Source organism: Macrosteles quadrilineatus, unplaced genomic scaffold (assembly GCF_028750875.1).
Source record: "Macrosteles quadrilineatus isolate MER2022 unplaced genomic scaffold, UCM_ALF_1.0 Scaffold_1__1_contigs__length_201487025, whole genome shotgun sequence".
Lineage (NCBI taxonomy): Eukaryota > Metazoa > Arthropoda > Insecta > Hemiptera > Cicadellidae > Macrosteles > Macrosteles quadrilineatus.
In genome coordinates, this window is record NW_026542594.1 from 24,532,823 (window position 1) to 24,553,301 (window position 20,479).

The 20,479-nt window shown below is 35.7% G+C and overlaps 1 protein-coding gene across 2 annotated transcripts in view; it reads left to right on the top strand.

Annotated features, from left to right (window-relative positions):
- Window positions 1-20,479, top strand: part of LOC129005154 (protein MTO1 homolog, mitochondrial) — a 28,735-nt gene that overhangs the window by 510 nt on the left and 7,746 nt on the right. The window contains exons 2-7 of one of the 2 annotated variants that reach the window (XM_054433974.1): window positions 2,522-2,640; window positions 3,327-3,534; window positions 6,097-6,273; window positions 11,936-12,048; window positions 13,883-14,028; window positions 18,629-18,786. In XM_054433974.1, the coding sequence (XP_054289949.1) occupies window positions 2,522-2,640; window positions 3,327-3,534; window positions 6,097-6,273; window positions 11,936-12,048; window positions 13,883-14,028; window positions 18,629-18,786 (921 nt within the window). The remainder of the gene's footprint in view (window positions 1-2,521; window positions 2,641-3,326; window positions 3,535-6,096; window positions 6,274-11,935; window positions 12,049-13,882; window positions 14,029-18,628; window positions 18,787-20,479) is intronic. The other variant, XM_054433982.1, reaches the window with a different exon arrangement.

The window sequence follows — 20,479 nt, forward strand, 5'->3', positions numbered from 1 at the left end:
TTTCCAGTATGGGAACCCTCACAATTTTCACAGAAAAATACAGGTCGCTTACCAATATATAAGTTAGGTTCTTTGAAAAAAGCAGTGTGCACGCACCACGGCTCTTATTACAGACTTGGTCACTGTTAGTTAAGTTATTCAGAACTGGAGTTTTAGGTATCGGTTAAGCTTATGCACCGGTATGCACACTAACTTACAGTAAGAACAGTGAGCCTTGACCGGGATATTTAGGGAAATTTTACTGGAACACGGGCCCACAATTGTGACAGGCTCAGCCACTCGGGCCCCCTATCATTACAATATTTATATGAGAATAACCATAGGTTTTTTTATGACAAAAATCTGTTAAACCCAGTAAGAGCACTAGTAAGTTACAAGTAGTTTACAACAGCTAATCTGACACTATTACTTGGCCGATTGATATAAATTCTCTACCAACCTAAGTAAGTTAAACTTAATAGATTTGTCATCAGTCATGCAGGTTGCATCAACTGTCCTCGTGGACTTTGTGAAGGCGCTATATATAATAGGGTCGTTAACCAATGTGGTCCCCGGCCTAAGAGGATAACAAATTTATGCTACCTAATCCTCCGCTGGCGGGGCACATCAGCTGGCCATCAATGCTCATTCAACTAAGTTAAATTATAACTTTGCAATTTTGTTCGATCAAATCGGCAAATTAACTTAAAGAAGGATTTTCATTTCATTTCTTTCTAGTAGGAGGCTGCACTTTAGATTTGTTTACTTTGAGTCAGGTAAAAAATGTTACTTACTTATAGGCCTCAGGCCAATTCAGATCGCTTCCAAATCGGTTTGATTTGGAAAATGTTGATTTTTTCATAGGCTAATGTTGATTTTCGAGCCGAGCAGAGCCTGGCCTAAAAACTTGAGAGATGAAGCACAAAGTCAGAAAATCAAGCTCAAGCTGATTTTCTCAGTACTCAATACAATAATGCCCAATTAAAAGTAAAAGCATAGCCTATAGGTACGGTAAGTCAGCGACGATCACCCTCACAAAATTGAAAGATTAGGCCTACGTTTTTGACATAAAATGAGATTACAATCCTGTCGTCAATCAGTCCTCTATTGTCTTGGATGACTAGGCTATAGTTTTAGGGTTAAAACCCCATTTTCAAAAAAATCTCTTCAGTTGTCAAATGTCAAACATATTCTCTTGCATAAGCCGTCGTCAAAATAACTTAACACATACACATAAAAACACACAAAAACATTTATAATTATAAATCATGTACATGCGCGTGAGGCCGGCCAATGACAAAACCAGACTGAGCAGACTGATAATCAAACCCCGCAGTCTGCTACATGATTTATAACTATAAATGTTTTCGTGTGTGTTTATGTATATGTGTGAAGTAATTTTGACGACGGCTTATGCAAGAGAATATGTTTGACATTTGACGAATGAAGAGAAGATTTGAAAATGGGGTTTTAACCCCGAAACTATAGTCATCCAAGACAATAGAGGACTGATTGACGACAGGTTAGTAACCTCATTTTATGTCAATAGATCAATCCTGGAGGCAAATTATGTATAAACCTACGTTTTTGCCGCAATCGTGGATATCGACGAGAACATTACCCTGCCGATGACGATGTCTCCGCGGCCACAGGGGACGTTCAATATTTTGCCGCGATTACGTAAAAAAATATTTCCTCGTCACCACGGGTCGTGAGAGATATTAGGGATTGGGCCGTGAACGCGGGAGACGATGATGTTATCTGATGATGTCATAGGTTTAGTTGCAATCACAGTAGACTATGATAATGTTTCTTCCATGACTACGGGAAGTAGGCTATTCACAATCATAGTAGACGATGATGATGCCTAGGTGCTTCGGGAGACACCGTGCCAAGCTAAAGTGTAAGTTTAGGCGTTAATACATGTGATATAATATTTGTAAACATTATTGGGAGAGGGGGGCCCGGCGAGCAAACTTGCGGGGGAGGGGCCCGTGGGCTCTTATCGCCGCCACTGAGTAAGAAACCTTCGAAGGCCTTGAGATCAGGGTTGTCACCTTTGGTTAGGGAAAAATCGGGGCCCCACCCCCACCCAATTATTAACATAGGCATGAATACAAGTAGGCCTACAAGGGACCGAAGTCGGGACTCAGGTGGCAACCTTGCGATGTATGGATCCAATTCAACTAAACAACTAGAATAATTAGGCTATAGATCCTGAAAACCACCATTAAGCCTACCTATTGCCTACTATTGGTTGATTGAATTCATCACCCATGGAATTCCCCCAAGGAATGACATGTTGATATATTACAATCCGACTGTGAATCTGGTACAATCATGTACCCTGGAGGCTGGACTTAGTCAATGGGTGCTGTCTTAATGTAACTTACTTGAAAATTGGTTGGTCTGTTGGTCTAGACTTACTACATTTAACACATTTATTAAGACACATGGACATGGATTTAGCTCTAAGGGTGATAATTAAAACAAATAAAGATACAAGTTATGTTAGCTATTTGTTATTGGTTTGTTTTTGTAGGTGAAATGTCATGTAACCCAGCCTTTGGAGGAATTGGCAAAGGACATTTAATGAGAGAGATTGACGCCTTAGATGGAGTTTGCTGCAGGATTTGTGATAGATCCGGAATACAATACAAGGTAGGGTACATTGTGTGTGTTTTTGCAAAAAAGCAGATCTTAACTATACGTTTAAAATGCTTGAATCCTATTAATCTGTGTAAAAAACACTCTTTGGTCCAATCCCACAAGGAAAAATCTGCTATATATTATTGGATGAATAAAATAGCCTAACTTATATCGATATCTATTTGGTTCGATAATAATATCGTATTGAATTTAATACCATATGAAATAAAAACTATAACATAACATTATCAAAGCTTTTTTCTTTATTTTATCTGTATAGTTTTTTTAGATACTTAAGAATAAAAATGGAGTAAACTATAACATAACATTAGCAAAGCTTTTTTCTTTATTTTATCCGTATAGTTTTTTTTTTTAGATATTTAAGAATAAAAATGGAGTAAACTGTGAATTTTCGATTTCTATGTGGTTACCATTATCAATATGGTAGTACAGAAAATGAAAAACAGTCTTTGGTTGAATATTGTTTATTAAATAAATATGAATAAAATCTTAAACATACCATAAAAAATCAATTCAATGTTTAGGAAAAATCTCAATTAGGAAAACACTATATTTTGTAATTGATATATTGAATTGGATAAACATAGATATTTATTGTCATTCATCTGATTATATATCACAGGTTCTCTGCGAAACTGTACCTATGTTGTTTCTCATGCAAGTGTTTATCTATTCAGGTATTAAACACCAGAAAGGGCCCAGCTGTTTGGGGTCCAAGAGCTCAAATTGATAGGAAACTGTACAAACAGAATGTTCAAGAGGAACTGTTCAAGAACACGCCCAACCTGGATGTCTTGGTAGCGTCAGTGGAAGACTTGTTGTTGGAGCAGCCTACCAACCCCAGCAGTGACCAAGTACTTCAGCAGTGTGTAGGGGTGGTTTTGAGTAAGTAAAATAACCGTGATTGCTGGCAAGGCTGATTCATCCTCTCCAGCATCCCAGAAAACCTTTTAAACAATTCCGCCAACTCCCAAGCATACCCCCACCACCGCAGCAAACATACAAACTAAGCAAATTCCCATTTGCTTTATCAGATTTTTTTTTTAACTAGTGCCCTGTAGCATAGCCCCTAATTTAGACACTCCAGAGTCCATATAAAGGCAACTCCCCATTTTGCGGTAGTACCTAAGTCAGAAATATATCTATGAGTTTGTCCCGGAATTTTAAAACAGTATTTCCCGGAATCTCTTTTTGTGTAGCGGAAAGCGACACAAAAGCTATTGCACTGTTGTATTGCCTTATGTTTTTTATGAAGTTAGAATCATGTAAAAACATTTCTTTTAGTTTGTCATTAAATTGTGCTTGTGGCATGTAAATGAGTCCATCGTGGTAACATGCGTTGAAATGTCCATTTGTAGCCTTCTATGCGAAGTTAAATCAATCAATCAATCAATCAATCTTTATTTCCCATAAGGATACATTTACATATCATTGACAAAGTCTATTTGCAGTTTTAAAACCAAGTCTTAAAATAAACAACAAAATACTCTTACAGGCCAAATATTACAATTAACATTCAACTCCATTCACATTCTTAACTGAAATTAAAACCAAACTAAAGGACAATTTCTCCCAGTTTAAAATAATCATCCAGACTATAAAAAGGGTTCTGAAGTAGATAATTATAAAACATGGCCTTAAATTTGTTAATTGAATGAAAATTTATATTATTTTTTACTGAATTATACACTTTAATTGATAAAATTATGTGGAAATTACTAGTTTTACTAAGACGATGGGATTCTAACAGCGCAGTATTTTTAAAACGAGTGTTGTGACTGTGATTATTAAATTGAAGATATTCAGGGTTTTTTAATATATAAACAATCAGATCATAAATGAACAAATTTACTGCAGTTTGAATTTGCAGATCTATAAAAAGAGGTTTGCAATGATCAGGGTGCGTCCCTGTCATAGCTCTTAAAGCCCTTTTTTGGAGAATCAAAATTTCTTTTATTCTACTACTACCACCCCAAAGCACCAATCCGTATCTAATGATTGACTGGAAGTACGCAAAATAGGCCGTCCTTACATATTTCTTAGGAACCTGATTTACCAGACGATCTAAAAGATGCACCACACGAGACAATCTTGAAGATAAATAATCTATGTGACCATTCCATGTGAGTTGATTATCAATTTGAAGGCCCAAAAATTTTACAGCTGTGCTATTATTTAGATCACTCGTAGTGGGGATTTGTTTTAGTGTAAAAATCATGTTTTGGGTTTTTTCTTCATTAAGCAAAAATCCATTCGCATTAAACCAATTTGATGCTTTTAGCTTTGTTTCATGGACAAGATTTTTTAGTTCTGTTAGGTTGGGGTTTACATGAAAAAATGTTGTATCGTCAGCATAAAGAATAGTTTGACTCTTTACTGCCAATGGAAGGTCATTAAAATAAATTAAAAATAAAAGTGGACAAAGGACTGAGCCTTGGGGAACGCCCCATTTTACATTCTTTTCTTGTGACGTATTGCCATTATGCCACAATTAAAATTGCGCCAGTAAAATGCGCCACAATGCATGCAAGTGATGTTAACACGTTCACTGCGGCCTACTGTTATAGCAGTAGCACTGCACACGGCCTACTGCTATATCAGTAGTGTGCTCGCCTGCCAAATATTGCGTCTGTCTGAGCCCAGCTGGGGACGCTGTGATTGTTGCCAGGCTGTATCTTAGAATACAAGCTTTATTTTGGGTAGGTTGGTACTAAACATTCCTGTAAAATCCTGTCTGGCAATGCTTTTGTCCCGGTTTTGAGGATTTTCTCTATTCGAGCCATATTACAAAGGCTCTGGTTATTGATCCAGGCGGTGCTGCTACCTTTGGGTGTTTCAGTGAACTACGTCTACATTCGGGGTAGATCGCAGAACAATCATCACTGCTCTTTCCTGATTCGTCTTGAGATTCAGATTATTTGAATGCCAATAGCGATCGCTGATTCAGTTAGCACGTCGTGGCTCTGCTTGGGCCTTGTCGCAGTTTACAAGCGCCTGTGTAAAGATTTTCAGCGGCGAAACAACACTCAACTCATTTTCCAGTGTTCTTCTGAAGGCATGCTGTTAACCAGCTTGTGGATTTCTTCCTGTGCAGGTTTGCCTGAACAGGCTCACACACACGCTCCAATATACCCGTTCAGGTTACCTGCACAGTTATACCTCATCAGTATACCGTAACGTAACGTGTATGGCCGGGCTTACATTGTGTCAAATAAAGATGTTAGGTGTACAGCACATCTAATGTTCGCTGTGGGACAGCCAATATCATGAAAGTGTTTACTGTAAAACGCCTTGTATAGTACCAGCCTCTGTGTGAATTTTCCTTTTATTTCATAGTGTCTGATTGAATGAAAATTCAACTATTATAACCCTTTAGTCTGTGACATGTTTCTGCCACCGAAGTATTGTTCTTGTACCTCTTGCCTTACATTGGCGTTTAACTTGCAGAGAACGGACAGACAGTGAGGTGCCAAAGTGTTATTCTAACCACAGGAACTTTCCTGAAGGGTCAGATAAACATTGGCCTAGACGTCAGACCTGCGGGACGGATGGGAGACGAGCCAGCAATTGGTCTGGCCGATACTCTGCATAGATTGGACTTCAGGATGGGGCGACTCAAAACTGGTTGGTTTAAAATTATAGTTTTTACTGTATTGTACTTTAGAAATTAGCAATAACAGTTTTTTCTGAACCAGGTCTGAACACACATCTAACAGAAGGCTTTATAGACATAGCTTATGAATTTCTGGATTACTCTTTAGCCGATACTTGTAACAAGGTGTTCATTGTAAGCTTAATCGCGTTGCAATAATACCATAGATCGTTTGACCTACTGAGGATTTTTTGAAAGATTTTTATCAAAAAATTAAACCTACTGTTTAAGTTCCGGCAGGATCCAGGAAAAATTTCAGCTTTGGCAGCGCCTGCAAACTGTGAGATATGGAAGTGCAGCAAACCAGGATAGCAGAATTTTACCCCTCCTTCCTCCCCCCCTGGAATTTTTATCTCCCGACTAAAACTGACGTCACAGCCAAAGGGGGGGAGGGTAAAAAAACTTTTGTTTCAAATCTTGCCTTGTGTGCACCATCTATTGGTCTTATGTGACAATTGAGTGCGGTAAACTACCTCGGCCGCTTGTCCTTGTGCTGCGGATCAATTAATTAATATTAATGGTAGGGCCTATTTTAAAAGGTTAAAGATAGAAAATAGAGATTTTATTATTTATTGTTATTCACTCTACAAATGTTGCAGTTTGTGATGTTTCTTTAATAAAAATAAAACATAATTTTTTACTTAACTATTTATTTTACTTGGACATTAAAAGCATTTTAAGCTTTTTTAGCGAATTTTTCTACAGGGAAGAAGCTATTAGCGTAAGCGGCATGAAAAGATATAGAACTGATAAACATTTTCATTTTTTTTGTCCCAAGAGGACAAAAGCCAAGTTGTGAGTATTCATTAAATTTTTTTGCCATATGTGTGTCCATGAACACAAAATCTCAAATAATTTTGGTCTGATTTTTAAAACGTTTTTATTAGGTCGCTTTCTTGTCCGGTACAAATTTTGCAATCAATTTTATACCAACTTCCCGATGAGCTAGAGACTTGAAACTTGAAACATAGCTCACAAATGGAAGACAATGCAATATAATATCATTTAATTTTCATATTTCCCTTGGGCTACGCCCCATGGGCTTGTTTTTATTAACTCGCTTTCTTGCAAATTTGGATACTTCCCGATGAGCTAGAGACTTGAAACTTGAAACATAGCTCACAAATGGATGACAATGCAATATTATATCATTTAATCATCATATTTACCTTGGGCTACGCCCCATGGGCTTGTTTTTATTAGCTCGCTTTCTTACAAATTTTGATATAAATTTTAAACGAAGTTCCTGATGAGCTAGAGACTTGAAATTTGAAACATAGCTCACAAATGGATGACAATGCAATATTATATCATTTCATTTTCATATTTCCCTTGGGCTATGCCCCATGGGCTTCCAAATTTTTCATGTTTACATTTTGAAAGAATGTAAATATATCAACTAATTTAAGTCAGCTGTAAATACTTAAATTTGACAGTTCGAAGAGCAGAGGTTAAGAGGTACAGGTTATGCTCCCAAGAGATTATTTATACAAACAAACATTTCAAAATAAAGATAATCTGATTGCAGGTATAAAGGTGTTTGTTAATTTTTTGTCAATTGTTATTTATTTAGTATTCTATAAAGTAACATCTACACACATTAAAAACTAAAAAGTAGAAAATAATTTATAAATAAAAAACCTTTTTAAAACAAAACGTTTTTAAACGCACTAAAAAGTAGACAATAATTTTTAAATATGTGGAGAGTATAAATACTTGTAAGATTTAAAACGAAAAACGTGGGGTGCATGTAGTTGATAATAATACATTAGTTAAATAGGTGAAGGTAATTGTAAATGATCTATTGCATGCACCCCACGTTTTTCGTTTTAAATCTTACAAGTATTTATACTCTCCACATATTTAAAAATTATTGTCTACTTTTTAGTGCGTTTAAAAACGTTTTGTTTTAAAAAGGTTTTTTATTTATAAATTATTTTAAATAAATGTGGCTAGAGCTGAATAAACTGGAATAAGTTTGCAAACCAGCAAGATTTTTGGATTTTGGAATTTCAAACATTGGTTTTTTTTTACGCTTAAAACATGGTACAGTTGAACCTCGTTTGTACGAACCTCGATAAAACGAATTCCTCGATAAGACGAATTTTTTTAAATCCCCTTGACACTTTCATATAGGTTAATGCTAAAAACACCTCTATACAACGTTGTAATTAAGTTAAAAGCCTCCATAAGACGAATTTGTTTGTGACATGGGCTAGGACTGATTAACCTCTATACAACGAATATTCTTAGCACAAAACCTCTACAAGACGAACGTGACCTCTATAAGACGAATTTATCATAATCTTAACCCCCATAGTACGTAGTTTTCAAAACAAACAGAAGCTTGTCTCAACATGAAACCCCCACCCATCCCTCCTCTTTCCTCAGTCATTGTTTGGAGAAAACTTGGAGCGACGAGAAACCTCTATAAGAAGAATAACAGCAGCATTAAACCTCGATAAAACGACCCTCTTTATTAAGAATACCTCTATAGTAAGAATTTTTCCCGTACCCCTTGAAATTCGTCTTATAGAGGTTCAACTGTAATGCTCAATTTTTATTTAATTTTTTTTATATTATTTAGGTTTGCTATACAATTAAAGGTAACCTAGAAAATTAAAAATACCCCTGCCACAGCACACCTGCAGACTAAGCAAATTTCCCTTTGCCTGGTTGGATTTTTATTTTTACTTAAATATTCCCTTAAACATGCCAGATTTATTCCCTACAGTAGACTTCCTTTTATTACTCGTCGGGACCGAGGCCAGTCCCGTTTTTCCGGGTTGATCCGACGTTCCCAAAAACTCATTAAAACGGAACGTTTAAATGCATACTGTATAAGCAGATACCTAATGATTATTACGTATTTAGACACTTGATCACTGATCTCAAATCTTTCCCACGGGTTAAAGAGATGTCATTTAGTTTTGATATGTAATGGCATTTGCGGTAGGAATAAATAAATAAATTTCTGCTGAATGTAGCCCGGTTTAAAGGTGTCCGGATAAGAGGGAGTCTACTGTATTGAAATAAAACTAGGTTTAACAAGTACCTAGGTTTGCTGCTACAAGAAGGGTAATAAAGTGTGTTTTTTAGTAAGATATTAATAGCTTAGTATAAAATTAAATACGTTAATATTTCCATTAACAAGCAAACTAGGCCTACTGTACTGTACCACAGTTAACTTATTTTCCATAAGAATATCATGGGAATTTTAAATTTACTTTTTATTTTAATTTTTGCCGTGACCATTAAAAACTTCAATATAATAAATTATTTTTTTCTTTAAGCTCTTGTTTCTAAACAGCTTGTAAAGATATTGGGAAATTTCAAATTTTATGTCTTGAGGGCCACAGTTGAAAAAAACCCATTTTTAACCTATAAAACCCCGTTCCCATGGTCCAATCATGCTGGTTCGCAAACTCATTTGAATAAGTATGTTTACTTGTTTGTACCAAATTTCATCAAAATGTTTGCTTGAGCTATTGTGCTAACGGACACGTATATATAAAAAATTAATAAAACCAGTGTTGGTGTTTTGGACTCTGGGGACAGCAAAACAAAAAAAAGTAAATCAGTCCCTGATACATTTGACTCATTAAACGCAATAGACATATATTTTTTTACTGTTGCACATTCTCTCTGGTATAGGATGTAATTATCTGATAATATAATGCGGACCATGAGACCTTTGGTAATAAGCTTATGCCATTATTGTAAATGGTATTGTCGTGGAAAATAAAAATATTAATTACCCTAAAACCTGTACATTTTAATTGCCATGTTATTCTTATGGAAAAAAAGAAAACTGTGTTGTAGTTTGCTTGTTCGAGGATATATTTTGATAAAATTTGAAAATATTTTGGTTTTATTGTATAGGTATTATTGATATTTTATCAAATAAACCTTTTCCCTTTCCTGGAGCAGCAAATCTAAATACAGTCCAACCTCAGTATAACGAATCTGAAGGGACCGAACTGAATATTCGTTATATCAAGGGTTTCGTTAAAACGAGGTTCGTTATATAGAGGTTATGTTTGCAGGAATTTCGCTAAGTCGAGGTTCAGAACTAGCGTAGGTCAATATAGGTCGGGATTAGACGTCATTAAAACACAATTAAAGTAGCATAGGCTACAATACTTTACAGTACAGTGTTTACATTCTACAGTAGAACCTAAATTATCCGGCATAATAAAGGGGAGGGATCTTGAATATTGCGCAATCATGACAATGGCATTGACCTTGGTACAGGTTAAAAAACTGTAAGTTTAAAATCACAACTTGTTCTAACCCTCCTAAAACCTAGCCAAACACTGTATTGCGTAGTCATAAACCATGTAAAGAACAAAACAAAACAGTAGTAGAAAGTTTTGTAAGCTACTGCTCGTGATAGTCCGGTAGGCTACTTACAGTACAGTACTGATTTATCACAACAGAGGAATGTCAATAATAATCATTAACTATAGCATTGGTGTTGCTAGTTGAAACAAATCGTATTGAAAACAATACAGTAAATTATTAGATAAGGCATTATAAAAGTGTATAATCATAGCCAACTTAAAGATAATAAAAACACTCGAAAAAGGAATGTTAAAATAACGATGTTGCTATTCTTTCTCTTTGGTTTTGTTTTTATATTCTTTCTTAGGTTTCTCTTCATCCAAAAACTGTACAATTCATCATAGTTACTTATCGCCCAATCACAGCTTACTAAACATTACGTCGTCATCAGTCCTCAGTGAATGAAATCAGTTCTCAGTTGCAACATAGCGCGCGCAGCGAAAGCAGACAGAGATGTGTAAAACCACGTAAAACGGAGCAGACAAATGTTAGCGCAAGCGATGACGTCACCTTTCTTTATTCATTTGATAAAGAAACAGATTTTTCAAAAACAATAAAGGGGTGGGGGATTTGTTATATCGAGGGAAAGACGTAGACAATTCGTTATGCAGAGGTTAAATTCGCAATGTAGAGGTTCTGACAATGATAAATTCGCTATATTGAGGTGTGTTATTTTAGCCGAAATCACGAAAAATTCGTTAAATCAAGGCCGTTGTTATGGTTTGTTCGTTATGTAGAGGTAAAATATACATTGTATCTTATGGAGGGTTCTAGAGGATTTAAAAAAAATTTGTTATATCAAGGAATTCGTTGTATCGAGGTTCGTTATATCAAGGTTAGACTGTACTCATTAAATCTAATGTTATTATGGTGAATAAATATGAAATATGACTTCTTTATGGAAATATTTGAGTTGAAATCTAATCAGAAAAATTGAAATTCACTTAGTTTGTAATTGTTTGTAGTTTGTAGGTTTGTAGTTTGTCGGCGAGGGTATGTATTTAATATTATATTAATAAAAGCTGCTTGAAGATCTTAGGATGCATAATGCATAATTTTCCCTGAAAGAAATCAAATGTGTTTACGGCTGCGCTGAGGCCGGCCGAGCTACCTCCAGCCAGCTCTCAATATCCAGAGAGGAAGTAGCTATTACTATTAGACTTGTGGTAAAACCGGAATGAAATCTAAGCCAAGGACACTTTTTATTTAAGAGTCCATAGAATCCAACTTTTTGTCATTCCCCCTGTTGTGTATACTTGAATATTTTATATTGAGCATGTTATCCCCTAGGTACCCCACCGAGGCTAGACGGCCGGACAATAGACTACAGTGTGTGTACTCCTCAGTATGGAGACAACCCACCAGTGCCATTCTCATTCATGAATGACTCTGTCTGGATTAAGGTTTGTTCAACAATGATTTATTTAAATCCTATAATCTAAAACAAGCGCATGTACGGGCAAACCTTTTCCGAGGATTATTAATTTGTATCTTTAATATGGGGTGTTTGGCCACGAGAAATCAATTGGAATTGGTCACAAGGCTGGGAAAATCCAGTTTCCGTCCTACAGCCCTTGAAAGTGCCCATGTTATCGTCAATATCTTTTTGTAGCTGAAGTTAACAAAAACAGCTGATACAGATTATTTTTACTGTTATCGTTTTGATTTATGTGTAAACAAAAATAAATGTATAGGTTAGTTTGGACTAAAGGTTTTAAAGAATAGTTATATTCAGTTTGGTTTACATACATATTACTGTTGAATGTTTTCAAGGTTAATTTTATGTTTACAAGATTAAGAATGAAATGCAAAAGACCCCCGAAGCCAATATACATAATCCGAAAGGAAGAGAAGCTACAATCGATCGTCACCGAACACATACAGTACGAATCCCTAGGGCTAGTTTACTCATCCCTGTCGTATGCAGCAACTCATTGCTGACAGCTTTAGTAAAAGCCTGGCACCAGTACTTCATTTTATGTTTGTTTGAGATGTCTGTCTATTATTTATAATGTTTTTACAATTAACAGAGTAGGGCCTAGCGTCTTTGTTAAATTGTAAATTTTCTTTGTTACTGCTTGAAGACAAATGTTCTTCAGGTAGCCTAAAAACACGTTTTAAGGCTTTTCTTTAAGACCCGGATGTTTACCCCCACCATAGGTTTCTGACCACCAATAAAAAATCTGCTTCTGCCGCCCCTGAGATTTTATTTAATGAATTGTATATTTTTTCTGAAAGAAATCAAATGCGTTCAAAGTTGAAGAATTCAAAATGATGCAAAGTAGGTTTGCTGGCTTTTGGTTATAGAGATTAAAGAAAGAAATAGACTTGCAAAAAGGGCAAAGAAATCAGTACAAGAAAGGAAGCTACACTTGTACAGAAAGGAAATGTGTTTGCCTGTTTCCTTCAAAAAACCAATTATGTCATTAGAAAGAGGCATAATTATTTAGTAGAACAATCTTTTGAAGTGATTACCTTCAATACTATTTCCTTTGACAACTGTTATGCTTAGATAGCACCAGCTTCAGACAAAAGCAATTTAATGTAGTTTTCATAAATTTGCTAATTAATTTGTAGTAATTATAAAGTTGTCCTACAAAAATTTATTTTCTGAATTGTATTTAATGTGTCTCTTTCCTAAAAATCTGAACAAATTTAGTTGGAATGTCATAAGGAGGAATACTTTTCATAATTTCCAATCAACTTTAATACATAGGTACTTTTTTAAGTCTAATTTTAACTCTCCTAGCAAAAAATTATAAACTTTTTTAGAGTGGCCTGGATTTCATTGTACCAAATGTTAATTTTATTTTGAAAATAGCTGTATGTAATACATGACAAATGTTACAAAACTCATTGAATAATTTATCACGTAAATAATATTTTCTTAGTTACTATGCAAAGATATTTTCCCAGTACTCTACAATAGCTTCCTGTAGCAACCCTTCCTGGACAGGGTCACATTGCTCCTGCAGATGGCTAGAGATGAACACCATAGTGGTGTAAAACAGCTTGTTACTTTACAAATACTTACCTGTCTTTTCTACAGAATGAGCGGAAATGTCCGCTTCCCATCCACATCTACATCCATAATGCGAACAAATCCGTCGCCTTTGTGAAAAGGGTTGAGGCTGTATGGGTTTTTTTCTCCTAGGAGTGAATATGGAAACATATATTTATCAGGTTGGATCCACCTTTATGAAAATTAAATCCACAGTCTGAGTTTTTTACCTGCAGCCTGAGGAGCAGAAGCTGTGTTACCTGACGATGACGTCTAGAGATGTAGAGAAACTGGTGGTAGACAACTTACACTGCAATGTCCACGTGACAGGAGGCACTACGGGCCCTCGATACTGTCCTAGCATCGAGACAAAGACACTCAGGTACATTTCAAACATAATTCCTGAGTTTTAGGAAAAGTTTAGTTCAATAAGTTTGTAATCCAACAACATTTTAGAGCATTGTTCCTGGCTAAGAAACATATCTAAATATCATATTTAAATTGTCCAGAAGTCTTTAATTACTCACACAGCCGCCATTTTGTTTAATTCACTTATAACTTTTATTAAACGTAGTTAAATATACGAAATTGAAACTTTGCACAAACATTTATGACAATTAGACAAAGCTACAACAAAATTATGAACATTTTCCAAATTCATAAAACAAAATGGCGGCCATTTACAATGTTGTTTCTTAAATAACTCAAAAACCGTTCATTTTACAAAAGTTTTACAAGTATAACTTTTTCAAGGCAATTTAAATACAAATCGATTGACACCTTAAATGTTGACATAGGACAAATATTACCTGAGATATGGCAGCTTTAGTGATACGTGACCGCTGGAGGTTAGGTGCAGTGCATGCAGACGCAGAGGCATGCGGTCACGTATCACTAAAGCTGCCATATCTCAGTTAATATTTGTCCAATCCTAAAGTTGTCAATCGATTTGTATTTAAATTTCCTTGAAAAAGTTATTCTTGTAAAACTTTTGTAAAATTAACGGTTTTTGAGTTATTTAAGAAACAAAATTGTAAATGGCCGCCATTTTGTTTTATGAATTTGAAAAATTTTCATAATTTTGTTGTAGCTTTGTCTAGTTGTCATAAATTGTTGTGCAAAGTTTCAATTTCTTAACCACTTTTCAGAAATCAATTAATAAGGGAAAAAACAAAATGGTGGCTGTGTGAGTAACTAAGGACTTCTGGACAATTTAAATATGATATTTATTTAGATATGTTTCTTACTCAGGAACAATGCCCTAAAATCTAAAATATTGGTAGAGAGTTCCGGGACACCCTGTATACCAGTGTTGGGAAGTAGCGCGCTACAAGTAGCGACGCTACAGTAGCGCGCTACTTTTTTTGTAGCGTTAGCTGTAGCTACGCTACTTTTAAGATGTTGTAGCTTTAGCTGTAGCTAGCTACATTTTTAATGTAGTTGTAGCGGAATTTTAGCTATTTTTCTTGCTACATTAACATTTGTTTGAGATAGTGATTTTTATTATAACCTCAACCTTACGTGAAACAACCTCTTTCAAACCGAAACGGCACACGGAAGATTTCTCAGGTGCCGTTTGACGTCACTTTGAGGGAACACCAATACCGCAACGATACGGATAGAGCCATCGGCCTCGGTGGTGTAGTCAGGCCCACTTTTATAAACGGGCAGACTGGGCATATGCCCAGGGGCACCGGAGGTTTGGGGGCGCCCACCGGGTGCCCCTCAACCACCGCCTGCCTGCACTAGGAAAAAAGGGGGCACCGCTTTTGGGTTTGCCCAGGGCTCCACTGACCCTTAACGCGGCCCTGGGTGTAGTGGATAGCGTTGCGGGCTGATAATCCGAATGTTCCTGGTTCGAATCCCGCCAGCGGCACTAACTTTTTATCAACATTTTTTTCATATCAGCAAGTTTGGTTAGGTTATGACAGTTTAATTTTATAATTAAAAAATTATAAAATTGAATTTTAGGCAATTATAATTTTATTTTATGAACAAAACTATTTTTTAGATTAGTAAACCTTTATTCGATTTTTCCATTATCAGCACGTTTGGTTAGTTTGGTTAGGTTATGACAGTTTAATTTAATGATAGAAAATTATAAAATTGTCTGTTTCTTCAGTCGCAGCAGTTAGTGACGTCAGCAGTTAGTGACGTCAAACGGCACCTGAGAAATCTTCCGTGTGCCCCACCGCTTTCAAACTGAGATTTTCAAAAAAATTAGGCCTACTTTCTTGGCGTCATACAGCTGGTTACAGCCGTTTCATTCCCTATTACAAGTACAACGTTGTGTGGACATAGAGGCCATTAAATGAGTGTTATCCACATTTTTGGCTCTCATTTCCTTAATTTACTACTCTATGATTACTGTCAGGTAAAATAAAATCGCTAGATGCAGACGACGTATAAACGACCGGTGACAAGAGAAGCTATTGACTTCTTGCAAGTGATTGACAGGGAAATTAGTAATCAATTTAGTTTCTTTATTATATTGATAATGTTTCAACTTGGAGTTTAATGGAAACCAACACACCTTAAAATAATGAGAAACCTGGTCTTTCAACCTTTGCTTCAGCTGTTGATTGTGGTTTATCATCACAAGCCATTCCTTGGTTAGATTACGAAGATTTTTCAAAGGTTTACTAAATTAACAAAGATGAAATTACCTGATGAGATAAGATATGCCTAGACTACATGATAATTGTAATGAAAAATTATCCATATAACATGAAACTTACATTGAAAACATAGCATAGTTTGCTCCTGCTAACAGCTCTTGTATAGGACTGAGGCTATGGTTTAAGACGAATACCAAGTTCAATTATTAGGAATATATCTGTTTAGTCCTTGCAAGAACAAGCCTACTATAGCCAACTTGTTACATAGCCAAGTAGGCCTACATGTTATTTTTACTTTACAAATTTTAACATGTTTAAGTTTAAATTAAAAGCCGATTTCAGGATAAGTTGCTGAATACTGTTTTCTGTACCAACTAGGTTGAAGCACAATTTGCCCTATGCATAATGACAATAAAGGACGATTTCTTGACTTTGAAAAGTGTTATTCATAGAACAAGTAACTTATCACTATGGTTAAAAGTTATAGCAATGTCGTTTTTAACACTAAAAGTAAAGAAAGGCAATAAACTCCAATTTCAGTAGGCTAGGCTCTGTAACACAAAAAAGTATTTTTAAATAATCGTTTTACAGTTTTATTGGTCTTAATTGTTGATATAAGACATCTACAAATGAATCTATATTAAAGAAATATAATGAGCTTTTAAAGTATAGTGTAGTTGTATGTCCTTTGAACTTATAATGAAATTTACATATAAGATGCTTAAAAATAATAATAGCCCTATTTAAAAATAAGTACTAAATATGATGGGACACCCAACTGTTCTGTTGTTGTAATGTTAGGTTTATAATGCCAACAAATTAAATACAATCTAGGAATAATTTGTTTTTCCAAGTAATGTTAGATACAGTACTGGCATTTTTTAAATGTTTGTTCAATAAAAATGTAGTTGCAATTAGTTTTACATTTACCTAATGTGCGTGGAATAAAAAGTAACGTCTTTGGAAAAGTAGCTAAAATTGTAGCTGTAGCTACATTTCATTGTAGCTGTAGTTGTAGCTACTTAGGTAGCTTACTTACTAGGTAGGTTACTTAGGTAGCTACTTTTTCGGAACTGTAGCTGTAGCTGTAGCTAAGCTACTTTTTTGGAAATGTAGCAGTAGTTGTAGCTAGCTACATTTTAAAAGTAGCTTCCCCAACACTGCTGTATACTACATGCTTATAATGGTCAGTCCCTGGCAACTCCTTTGCAATCTTATAAGCGACGCTTCCAAGAACGCCCTAGTTCAATATAAACATAAATACAATCATAATCATTTATATTAAATACCAGTTCACAGCTATAACACCAATTTAACAAACATTACTGTTTGTTTTTAAGGTTCGTGAGAGAACGGCCAGTATGAGCCTGAAGGTTATTTTGGGCTGCCTCAACTTGAGGTGGCGAGAGCCTAATCATCTAATCATAGTGGTGAATAACAATGTAAGGAAAATACACTGCCCCGTCATATATGAATGTGCTCTGTGACAAGATTTCTGTGGTTTAAGATGTCAAATTCATTGAAGTCCGTTGTCAGTTGATGGATGTAAATGAAGAAAAGTGGTTGGCCTTAGAACATGTGTAAGGGGGAAGAGTTAGTAGATGGTTGTAAGATTTGCACAATAGTAAGATGTTTTTTGCACTGTGTGGGTTGGCTGCAGACGTACATCAGTTTAATTTTATTCAGTGACCAAAGTTTTGCTTGAAGATTTTGTATGCGATTGAACAACAGATTCCCAAACTGATAAGGGTGACACTCAGCTAGGTAAGATCAGCAAGCAAAGTTTCCTCAACCTTAACCTTAACCTTAATCTGGAAGGAAACTGATTAACAACAAGGCTGGCTCCCGGTATAAATGTGTACGGTCTTCTGCAACCTTACTAAGCCACTTATGTACATTTTCTACGTCTGGACACTCTTCTACATACTAATCCAAACAACAGGAAGAAGATTGCAATATGTGTTGATCTCCTTCTCACAGAAACCTAATCATAGATTCATACTTGATCTTTTCAAGTAAAAGCGTCAATATTTTCCCACAATGTTATTGGGTTCTCTGACAAAACTAATCCTTGCATAGGGTTGGAAACCGGCTAGAATAGTAATGGATGAAGTAAAGAACTTGACAATGATGTCAGATTTGAGTTGGCTTGCTTGGCTGTGTCAGTAGATATGTAGGGACCTCATTTTACAGACAACCCTCGAACATTCGGTAATCTAAATTACACATTTTAGATAGCCCTACACCCCCTAATCCTATAACTGCTATCGTATTGAGGGTTTAAAATCAAACTATGATTCCGTGATATATATATAATTTGTTGGTGTCCAATCTCGTAGTACTATACAATGCTGATGTACTCAGGTTTAAAGGAAGATGTCACCAGGTGTGGCTGGAGCCTGAGGGTCTAGACACCAATGTAGTCTACCCTAATGGTCTCTCTTGTACTCTACCAGCTGAGGTACAAGTGCAGATGGTACACAGCATACCTGGCTTGGAGCAAGCTGAGGTCTTACGTCCAGGTATATACTGTCAGTTACTGGTCTTAATATATTTTTAGGAATAATGAAATCTTTTTGAAAGTCCATCTCTAAACATGATCCATTGTAAAATGCTGTGAGTAGTTTAAAACAAACAGGTAAATATAATGAAGGGATAGCAGCATACTTACCTTAGAAAGAGTTGTAAGTAAACTAGTGAAAAGTGGCAACACTGCGTTGTTGATAACGGCAACAATTTTGTGAATTCCCTTTTTCTACACTTAAAAAAGCCCCACACAGGACAAAATATTGTGTGTTTATGTGTCCTCTTTGTACCTATTTTTCTGAGGTGAGATAGCTGTCATTTCTTCATTCTACAAATCAAAATCCAGGCCATAGACTTTAACAGAAAATTGATGAATATTAATCTTTAATCCAGGAACCAAAAAGTATACCTCAGCGCTTTGTTATCGAACAATGTTACCAAAAAAAAAATATTTATGTCAGCAAATTTGTCATTTTTGCTACTTAAAAAAAAAGTTACAGACAAAATAAAAATGTTACTTAAAGATATTTACAAATGGATGTCTTGTTTATATATTGTACTAGCTGTACCCGCGGGCTTTGCCCCGTTTAACTTTATAAGTGAGCTCGTTCGCATGGCTCAATCACGTCCTGGTTGAAGTTCGTTCGCTACGCTCACTCACCTTTTGGTTGCAAATTAGCTGTTGTCATAAATTTAAAAGAAATAATAGTGCTGCACCCTGTTGGTAATCATTGTAACTTTAATGCTATTGAACATCATAGAACAGAACCAACTTGTTTAATTGAAACAGCTGTTAAGATTCATTAATTCCATTTAAATATGAGTACTCATAAGGTTATAATGGGAAACTCCAGAGCCACTGGGGCGGAGCCCGAGAGTCCGATCAGAATAAAAACAGCTTAGTTTTCCTATTTAATGCCTAAAGAATCAGTGTACCAAATTTCAGCCTCCTAGGTAAATGGGAAGTAAGAGAATTAGTGGTGAGTGAGTCAGTGAGGGCTTTGCCTTTTATATATAGATTTATATTCTATACAGGGTAGGAAAAAAGTCCTGGGACAGTTAAATATTTAAAAAGTAATAAAGATAGATCTTCAAAATTTTGTACACAATTACTGGGCATTAAAATAATTGTAACACATGATTCGGTGATACACTACCTCTTCCGGGGGACGGCCCACAAGGAGTCAGAAGAAAATGTTAAATGTAAGTATAGCCTAATATGCACATCAAATTAAAGGCCTTCACTAGTAGAATATAATGACGCAAAGCTTAGCTCAAACAAACAACCGAGGCAAAAACGGCAGCCCTTCAAAGATTTCTTGAATATACTATTTTGAATCTTTGAACAGCTGCCATTTTTTACTCAGTTGTTTGTTTGAGCTAAGCTTTGCGTCATTATATTCTACTATTAAAGACCTTTAATTGGATGTGCATATCGACCTATTCATACGTTTATGGTTTTCTTCAAACTTCTGGATGATGTGGTGCGGGTTGTTTACACCCTGGGTAGTAGCGTGTAAGAAAAGCTAATTCAATTCATTTTTGAAAAGCTGTCATTTATTACCCGTTTGGGCTCGGGTTTGTATTTTATGAACAAAGACCTTTAATTTGATGTGCATATCAACCTATACTTACATTTAAGATTTTCTTCTGACTCTTAGCGGACCGTTCCTCAGAGGAGGTAGCGCA